A 9994-nucleotide genomic window follows, 5' to 3' on the forward strand; every position below is an offset into this window, starting at 1 on the left:
CTCTGTTACTACTGGAGGATTTCATCCAGCTTTTTCTTGAAAGATAACCTGGATATCGCCTTCAAACAACATGGACAGGGAGCTTGTTCCACACCCCCACCACCCTTTGTGTAAAATGCCTTCTGTCGTTGGTTTTAAATGCACTTCCCTGCAGTTTCCACTTGTCGTCTGGTTCATGCTTCACTGCAGGGTCTGAAGAAGTCCACTGGGTTGAGCTTGTGGTGTTTGAGTATGTGAACCAGACCTTTTTCTCTTAGCTCAGCAGTTTGCTGTAGGACATTCTTGTGAGCTCAGATCAAGCCTGTCAGTGCAGGAGACTGACGTCAGTTGTTGAGTACTATAAACATAAGAATGTCTTGACTGGTGGGATGAAGGGGTGGGCTGTACAGGGCTGGGAGCTGTTCAAATTCGTTACCATTCCATTTTAAACAGTTGCTGTTACTTCTATAGCGTGCACTTTCTACAGTCCGTGACAGAAGGCTTTGTCACCCCATCAGTTTCCTGATCAGTGCATGGCCCAGCGGGACCTCTGACCGGGTCAGTACCCCTGCCCCCGTGGCTGCCGTCTCGGCCGACGTGTCCCAGAGTCCGACCTGGGGGGTGCTTTGCCAAAGCGAGGAGACCGATAGGAAGTGAAAATGCAGGGGCCCAGGGAAAGGAAGGTTCTTCTCTGCACACAGGGGACGTAGAAACTGACAAGTCACGCAGTGGGCCCCCAAGTTCAAAGTGCCCTCCGAAGTTTAAGGTCCCTCCCACCATGTTAAAAGGGCCGCGGTGGAATTCGATGGGCAGCTTCGCACCGGGAACAGCGCTGCTGGAGCTATGCTTCCCGAAGCAGGGAGCGGAGGTGTGGGGAGAGTCTGTGGCTCCCAGATCTGGGAATCCGGGAATCTGCTCGTCTTCCTGCTGCCAGGCTCTTTTCCTGGATGGTGTGACGTTGAGGGCTGAAGTACTGGCCCGGAGCTGGCAGCACAGGGAATGGGGGGCATCGGTCCATTTTTCGACCCCTTCCTATCTGCCCCTGCTTCCTCTCGCTCAGTCTGCCTGCCCAGCCTCTGCATTCGTTCATTCTGCAGTGACAGCCGTTTCTCTCTTACTCCCCCTCTCCCTTGCTCACTCCAATTCAGAGCTTCATTGGCATGACCAATTGATTAAACAGGTACAATCAACACAGCATTTACAGACACTTACAGTACGCACGTTATTATCTGGGAATATCACTCTCTGCCCCTCGGGCTGCGACAGGAGATCACACACGCTGGGCTGCAGCTCTGTTGAGTTTCCTCAACAATCCCTGGAGGATTGTGAGTACTGTGAGGTGTTCTAGTTCTGGTAGGTGTGGGGAATTCCTGGATGAGGTTTGTTATTCTAGGGAAGAAGGTTTCTCTAACCCCAGAGTATTTCTCGCAGCGCGGCAGAAACTGCATCTCCGTCTCTGCTTCTCTCCGCTGGCCTCTCTCCCCCCTCCCCACCCCCCCCCCCCCCCGCGATCAATCTCTTGCATTCCGCATCGGTGCAGCTCTGCAGACAGCTGTGAGCGCCGAGTCCCTCCTCTCTCTCTCTCTCTCCCTTGCTGTGCTGTCGTTCTCTCTGCAGGTGTCTCGACTCTGGGCCCGACAGTATTTTCAGATGCCGCTGTAACTCCGCGTTGGGGAAAAAGCTCTATCTTTTTTTTCCACCCATCCATTTCTTCCATCATCTCACTCCCTCCCCCCCCCCCCCCCCACTCCCCTCCAGGCCTCCTCCTCCCTTCCACTCGTGTGTGAAGACTGCAGACTGATAGAGGCCGAGGAGGAAGAATTTGTCCTCCTCTCTCTCTCTCCCTCGATCCAGCGGTTGGTGTGATTGTCCTTGTGTGTTGTTAATGAAATCGTGTGATTTTTCATGTGTGTACAAATCGGCCTCTTCTCATTCTTTATCCTTCATTATTTCCACCTCTCTCATGCCTTGATATCTTTTCAGCAAAACCCCCTTTCTCCCTTGTGGCCTGTCTTCAGCCTCCGTGACCCTGCCACAGCCTGGACTCTCTCCTGCCTGGACTGCTCCTTCTCTCTTTCTGCATCCTCGACATCCTTTCTTTTTTTGAATGAGCTTCTCAGTCGTCAGTGTTGCTGTCCTGTGTTTGGCAGTGACTGTGCAGAAGCTGCTGCTGTTCCGTTCGGCGCAGTGCTCTGATTTAGCACCCTGGGCTACGTCTGTGCTGTACTCTTGTCCTGAGCTGTGCCCTGCTGTCCTGTCCTGAGTTGTCCTGTCTTTTCCAGCCCTGTGCTGTGATGTGCTGAGTAGTCTTATCTCTTATTGTCCTGTCTTGTCTTGTCTTGTCTTGTCTTGTCTTGTCTTGTCTTGTCTTGTCTTGTCTTGTCTTAGCACAGCACAGCACAGGACTGGACGAGCCGAGCCGAGCCGAGCCGTGCTGTGCCAAGCCAAGCTGAGCTGTGCCATGCAGCCCCACACTCTGGAGGTGGCCCGGCTGTACCAGACTGAGTTCATCCGGAGCGCGCGGGCGGTGGGAGCCCTCTGGGCGGTGTGCACCCTGTGCTTTGCCGTCATCGAAGTGGTCATCCTCATCCAGCCCTCCTGGGTGGGCACCGGGGAGGTGCGGTACCGGCCCGGCCAGGGGGGGCCGCCCCCGCTCGCCGGCTCCCTGGGGCTGTTCGAGGTGTGCCTGGACACCGACTGGCTGGCGCCCGAGTGCCGGGGCTCGCTGGGCACCCTGACGCCCCTGCCCTCCTTCCAGACGCCCGCGGTGCTGGTGTGCATGTCGCTGGCGCTGGTGTGGGCCAGCGTGGGCTGCCTGGCGCTCTTCCACTTCTGCAACTCCGCCACCGTCTACAAGATCTGCGCCTGGCTGCAGCTCTCCGCCGGTGAGGGCGCCGGGTCGGCGGGCGGGCTCCCACTGCGCAGCGGCCTGCTCCGCTCCCGGGTTCTGGCGCCAGCCACGGGTCAGCGCGATCTGCCTGGAACCTGCTGCTCGGCTGCCTCCTGAGAGCACGTGGCTGGAGAGCCTGGACAGGCTGTAATATCCGGAACGGATCGAGCTGCTGTGCAGTGGGAGTCAGGTCGTTCTCTGTGATGTGACCTGTAGGTGTGCTGCCTGTGTGGGCAGTGTGGGGGTGTCTGTGTACAGAGGGGGGTGTGATCAGTGTGGGGGTGTCTGTGTACAGAGGGGGGTGTGATCAGTGTGGGGGTGTCTGTGAGGGAGGGGTGTGATCAGTGTGAGGGTGTCTGTGTACAGAGGGGTGTGTGATCAGTGTGGGGGTGTCTGTGTACAGAGGGGGGTGTGATCAGTGTGGGGGTGTCTGTGAGGGAGGGGTGTGATCAGTGTGAGGGTGTCTGTGTACAGAGGGGTGTGTGATCAGTTTGGGGGTGTCTGTGTACAGAGGGGGGTGTGATCAGTTTGGGGGTGTCTGTGTACAGAGGGGAGGGTGATCAGTGTGGGGGTGTCTGTGAGGGAGGGGTGTGATCAGTGTGGGGGTGTCTGTGTACAGAGGGGGGTGTGATCAGTGTGGGGGTGTCTGTTGGAGAAGGGGATGTGATCAGTGTGGGGGTGTCTGTGTACAGAGGGGGGTGTGATCAGTGTGGGGGTGTCTGTGAGGGAGGGGTGTGATCAGTGTGGGGGTGTCTGTGTACAGAGGGGGGTGTGATCAGTTTGGGGGTGTCTGTGTACAGAGGGGGGTGTGATCAGTGTGGGGGTGTCTGTGAGGGAGGGGTGTGATCAGTGTGGGGGTGTCTGTGTACAGAGGGGGGTGTGATCAGTTTGGGGGTGTCTGTGTACAGAGGGGGGTGTGATCAGTTTGGGGGTGTCTGTGTACAGAGGGGGGTGTGATCAGTGTGGGGGTGTCTGTGAGGGAGGGGTGTGATCAGTGTGAGGGTGTCTGTGTACAGAGGGGTGTGTGATCAGTGTGGGGGTGTCTGTGTACAGAGGGGGGTGTGATCAGTGTGGGGGTGTCTGTGAGGGAGGGGTGTGATCAGTGTGAGGGTGTCTGTGTACAGAGGGGGGTGTGATCAGTGTGGGGGTGTCTGTGTACAGAGGGGGGTGTGATCAGTTTGGGGGTGTCTGTGTACAGAGGGGAGGGTGATCAGTGTGGGGGTGTCTGTGAGGGAGGGGTGTGATCAGTGTGGGGGTGTCTGTGTACAGAGGGGGGTGTGATCAGTGTGGGGGTGTCTGTTGGAGAAGGGGGTGTGATCAGTGTGGGGGTGTCTGTGTACAGAGGGGGGTGTGATCAGTGTGGGGGTGTCTGTGAGGGAGGGGTGTGATCAGTGTGAGGGTGTCTGTGTACAGAGGGGTGTGTGATCAGTGTGGGGGTGTCTGTGTACAGAGGGGGGTGTGATCAGTGTGGGGGTGTCTGTTGGAGAAGGGGGTGTGATCAGTGTGGGGGTGTCTGTGAGGGAGGGGTGTGATCAGTGTGGGGGTGTCTGTGTACAGAGGGGGGTGTGATCAGTTTGGGGGTGTCTGTGTACAGAGGGGAGGGTGATCAGTGTGGGGGTGTCTGTGAGGGAGGGGTGTGATCAGTGTGGGGGTGTCTGTGTACAGAGGGGGGTGTGATCAGTGTGGGGGTGTCTGTTGGAGAAGGGGGTGTGATCAGTGTGGGGGTGTCTGTGTACAGAGGGGGGTGTGATCAGTGTGGGGGTGTCTGTTGGTGAAGGGGGTGTGATCAGTGTGGGGGTGTCTGTGTACAGAGGGGGGTGTGATCAGTGTGGGGGTGTCTGTTGGTGAAGGGGGTGTGATCAGTGTGAGGGTGTCTGTGTACAGAGGGGTGTGTGATCAGTGTGGGGGTGTCTGTGTACAGAGGGGGGTGTGATCAGTGTGGGGGTGTCTGTGAGGGAGGGGTGTGATCAGTGTGAGGGTGTCTGTGTACAGAGGGGTGTGTGATCAGTGTGGGGGTGTCTGTGTACAGAGGGGGGTGTGATCAGTGTGGGGGTGTCTGTGAGGGAGGGGTGTGATCAGTGTGAGGGTGTCTGTGTACAGAGGGGGGTGTGATCAGTTTGGGGGTGTCTGTGTACAGAGGGGGGTGTGATCAGTTTGGGGGTGTCTGTGTACAGAGGGGAGGGTGATCAGTGTGGGGGTGTCTGTGTACAGAGGGGGGTGTGATCAGTTTGGGGGTGTCTGTGTACAGAGGGGGGTGTGATCAGTTTGGGGGTGTCTGTGTACAGAGGGGAGGGTGATCAGTGTGGGGGTGTCTGTGTACAGAGGGGGGTGTGATCAGTGTGGGGGTGTCTGTGAGGGAGGGGTGTGATCAGTGTGAGGGTGTCTGTGTACAGAGGGGTGTGTGATCAGTGTGGGGGTGTCTGTGTACAGAGGGGGGTGTGATCAGTGTGGGGGTGTCTGTGAGGGAGGGGTGTGATCAGTGTGAGGGTGTCTGTGTACAGAGGGGGGTGTGATCAGTGTGGGGGTGTCTGTGTACAGAGGGGGGTGTGATCAGTTTGGGGGTGTCTGTGTACAGAGGGGAGGGTGATCAGTGTGGGGGTGTCTGTGAGGGAGGGGTGTGATCAGTGTGGGGGTGTCTGTGTACAGAGGGGGGTGTGATCAGTGTGGGGGTGTCTGTTGGAGAAGGGGATGTGATCAGTGTGGGGGTGTCTGTGTACAGAGGGGGGTGTGATCAGTGTGGGGGTGTCTGTGAGGGAGGGGTGTGATCAGTGTGAGGGTGTCTGTGTACAGAGGGGTGTGTGATCAGTGTGGGGGTGTCTGTGTACAGAGGGGGGTGTGATCAGTTTGGGGGTGTCTGTGTACAGAGGGGAGGGTGATCAGTGTGGGGGTGTCTGTGAGGGAGGGGTGTGATCAGTGTGGGGGTGTCTGTGTACAGAGGGGGGTGTGATCAGTGTGGGGGTGTCTGTTGGAGAAGGGGGTGTGATCAGTGTGGGGGTGTCTGTGTACAGAGGGGGGTGTGATCAGTGTGGGGGTGTCTGTTGGTGAAGGGGGTGTGATCAGTGTGGGGGTGTCTGTGTACAGAGGGGGGTGTGATCAGTGTGGGGGTGTCTGTTGGTGAAGGGGGTGTGATCAGTGTGGGGGTGTCTGTGTACAGAGGGGTGTGATCAGTTTGGGGGTGTCTGTGTACAGAGGGGGGTGTGATCAGTGTGGGGGTGTCTGTTGGAGAAGGGGGTGTGATCAGTGTGGGGGTGTCTGTGTACAGAGGGGGGTGTGATCAGTGTGGGGGTGTCTGTGTACAGAGGGGGTGTGATCAGTGTGGGGGTGTCTCTGGCCCCTCTCTCCGTCAGGCTTCTGCCTGGCCCTGGCCTGTGTGCTGTTTCCGGACTCCTGGGACAGCGAGGACATGCGGGCGCTGTGCGGCGATGGTGTCAGCAGCTTCTCCCCGGGCCGCTGCTCCGTGCACTGGGCCTTCGTGCTGGCCATGCTGGGCGTGCTGGACGCCGCTATCCTGGCCACGCTGGCCTTCGTCCTGGGCAACAGGCAGGACGCCCTCCTGCCTCAGGACAGCAAGCAGGGTGAGGGCCATTTGGGAGTTACCTGAGCACTTACTGTTTGCTAACGATGCCTTGTCTGTTCTTATTAATGCAGCTCAGTGCTGTTCTGAAGCATGTTAATGTCGGGAAGCCACCCAGAGAAAAAAGCACCAATTTTAATGCGTCTTGGCCCTATTCTTCTCCGAAAGATACTGTAGGTGCCTCTGAGGGCATTTTAGAAATGGGCACAGCCCCTGAGGTAGCATGAACATCACCTTCAGGACAAGGACACTACATATTGTATTCACACACAAACACCTGACACAGTCCTGCTCCTCTCTCACAGGGCCTGGTCTTCACCTGGCTTCCTAGAGACTCTGGATGGAAAGGAAGACTGGGGAAAGGTAAGACACTGATTCACAGGGCACTGTACTGTCTTAAAGAACTCTGTAGTGCACTCTCTTATACAAGACTACTCTCTTCGCTGGCTTGTGAATGAGTGTGTGTGTGTGATTGGGAATGAACTGTTGGGAATGAGTGTGTGATTGTGAATGAGCTGGAACTTGTGATTGTGAATCAGCATGTGCTTGTGATTGTGAATCAGTGCATGCTTGTGATTGTGAATGAGTGTGTGCGATTGTGAATGAGCTGGTGTGAATTCATGTGTTTGATTGTGAATGAGCTGGTGCTTGTGATTGTGAATAAGTGCATGCTTGTGATTGTGAATCACCATGTGCTTGTGATTGTGAATCAGCACGTGCTTGTGATTGTGAATGAGTGCATGCTTGTGATTGTGAATCAGCACGTGTGTGATTGTGAATGAATTGTGCTGTGAACTCGTATTTGCAGAACCTCCTGCCAGGTGTATCTTGTTACTTAAAAGAACACACCTCTCAGCTCAGTTTCTCCCTCTCTATCTCGAACCCTTGTTTCTCTCTCATTTCCTGTGTCTCACTGTCCTCACTTCACCACATCCTTCTCTTTCAATCTTTTTTCTCTGTCCTCCTCCTGACTGACTTTTTACTTTTCCTTCATCTGTCTTTGTGTCTTGGCTGCACCTCACTCCCTCCTCCTCCTCTTCACTCATGTTCCCCATCATGCCTCGCTCTCTCTGCATCTCTGTTTTTATAACCCTTGTCTTCCCTCCCCTCTCTGTTTCAGGGTGTGCTGGTGTTCTCTGCTCATGTGATTCATCACTGCTGCCCCCACTCTCCTGTTCAGGAGATAAGCAGCAGGAACATCAAGAACACTGCCTCCCTCCTTTCAACAGCATCTCCTGATTACATAACTCGCTCCATCGGCATAGCAACCGTCACCTGGCAACTGCATCCCTGCAAAAAAAATTGCCTTTATGTGCTGAGCAATGAGGACTTTTTATTTTTGGCATTATTCTGTGCTGTGATGCTCTGCATGGCTACTGATTTAGGGAGAAAGAGACGTGTGATACAAGCGTGCTAAACCCTACAGTCCACTGTCAGTACACTGAGCCTAATAGAAAACAGATGGAGGTAAATGAAGACAATCTGTTCTGTACATTATCAGACATGAAGCAGATAGGGAGGGGGTTGATAATGCCGATATGTGGGCTGACTGGACACTACAGCCCTTCAACACTGCACTGATACAGAGCACACTGACTGAACACTACAGCACTTCAACACTGCACTGATACAAACTTGAGGACAACCTGAACAATTTATACAGTGAGTGAGATGGAAGAGAAGAATTAATATTGTAAACTGTGCAAAAGGCATTTAAATAAGACTGGGATAAACACTGGTGAGAGATGGTTAGCACTGCAGTGATGATGTAATGTTTTGCAGATAAGGAGAGAACTGAATGTTCATGGGTGAAGTTATACTGCTGTTCTGGAGGAGTGGTTGAGTTTATTTCCCTCCACCTCTCAGTAGTCTCTTGCCTCCCGTCAGATTCGGGGTGTGTTTCTACACCGGCTCTGTCTCCCCAGTCACCCCTCAGGAGGACTGAGCGATGGGGGAGACACATCTCTCGTCTGTCCTGGTCCTGAGGGAGTTTTCATCCTGTCGGACTGGAGCAGGATGCTGCAGCCCTGCTCCCAGAGGAACCTCTGGAGGGGGGGGTCCTCTGGTTTAAAGTCCAGCCAAGGTCCAAGCAACCTCTCTCAGATCTCTGCTCACCGACCAGTGGGATCTCCTCATAAACTAGAGGAGTCAAACTCCTTTCCTGGAAGATCTAGCGCCTCTGGGTTTTCGGTTCAACCTGACTAGTCAATAACACGGTTAAACACAGTTCGCCTAAGAATATTCTTAATTCCACACGATCTCAAGATCTTTTACAGTTGGTTACTAATAAAATGCACTCCAGGAAACGTACAGGTACCTAGGTTGTAAAACACCGTCACGCCTGGTTGGACGTATGAACAGTTATGTCGTGAATTAAACAATTCGATCAACTGTGTTGCCGAGCGTTTGGGTGGGGCAGACCTAGAAGACGCCTAGATGTTCTAGAGGAGTCTGCCGCTCTGCTGTACACCTCCGGCGCTGCAGTCTGGACCCAGGGAGCCGGCCGGTCATGGCCCTTACTCAATCCCTGCGGTCTCAAGTCGAGGACACCCTGCTGGATGAGACTGCTTCCGTCCCGGTGATGGAGGGTGACGATCCACAGAGCCTCGAGTTGATCCCAAACCTGGCCTCTCTGTGCCCAGCGCTGGCTGGCTTGCAGTCCGCAGGGCATCTCCGTGCTCAGCAGGAGCTTCGGTTGAACTCCGAGTTTCAGGAGGCCTCTTAAACTGTTTTACCGATGCCATGTTCGAGTTGCAAGTATTTTCCGATAGAAAATGTCTGCCCGCTCGTTGTACGGGGGGCTCAGTTAAATAATCCAGGGTTCTGCTGAGTCAGAACTTCAGGATTCGAGTCAGGATTGGGAAGTCCAGCTTTAAGGACCTGGGGAACGCGGGAAGCAGAAGAGCCAGTGGCCAGTGGCTCCACAGCTGTGCTCTGGGTCCCCAGCGAAGACTGACCTTCGGAGCTCGTACTGTGAGGGAGTGACCCATCCTCCTGCTCCTCCAGTCCACTCCAGAATCTCCCCCCAGCCACCTCCTTAACTAGTTCCTTAACTAGTTCATTGCTGGTTAGCTTGATGAGCATAACGATAGGCTATGGTAGGAACAGGAGGTCTCCAGGCTGAGTGACGCTTCTGCCTAAACTCTGTGGATCCCAATTCTGCAAGTAGAGGACAAGTCCTGCAGTTCTGAATGGAGCGACGCATCTGCTTCCTCAGGTACAGCCAGTTGAGTTTAGAATTGTAAAGCATGTACTGCTGTAGTACCTAATGTGTTTGTGATTTATCTTGTCAAGGAGGAAAGTAGGCATTGAAACAAATTCCACGTGTTCGGGTATATATTGTATCTGTGTGAGGATTTCCCTCTTGTAATCAGGACAGAATAAAGTGTTGCTAAATGCATTCAGTATTGAGATTCTTGGTATCACTGGCAGGACAGAGACCGTACTGTATGTGTGCCTGGGTGCACCTGGCTCAGGGTTCAGGCTGATGTGTGTCCAGGATAATTAAACTCTGCTCCCCCTCCTTCAAATTTCCTCACATTTTCAAACAG

The 9994-nt window shown here is 54.5% G+C and overlaps 1 protein-coding gene across 1 annotated transcript; it reads left to right on the plus strand.

Annotated features, from left to right (window-relative positions):
* The first annotated feature begins 2440 nt into the window (after window positions 1-2440).
* lhfpl4b (LHFPL tetraspan subfamily member 4b) lies at window positions 2441-9837 on the plus strand. The gene is made up of 4 exons (XM_088905997.1): window positions 2441-2864; window positions 6217-6444; window positions 6749-6806; window positions 7564-9837. Exons 1-3 carry the CDS (start codon window positions 2441-2443, stop codon window positions 6772-6774), a joined length of 678 nt encoding a protein of 225 aa, XP_088762123.1. The 3' UTR covers window positions 6775-6806; window positions 7564-9837.
* Window positions 9838-9994: the final 157 nt, after the last annotated feature.

The sequence above is a fragment of the Atractosteus spatula genome, chromosome 2, assembly GCF_055471065.1.
Source record: "Atractosteus spatula isolate fAtrSpa1 chromosome 2, fAtrSpa1.hap1, whole genome shotgun sequence".
In the NCBI taxonomy this organism is placed as follows: Eukaryota; Metazoa; Chordata; class Actinopteri; order Semionotiformes; family Lepisosteidae; genus Atractosteus; species Atractosteus spatula.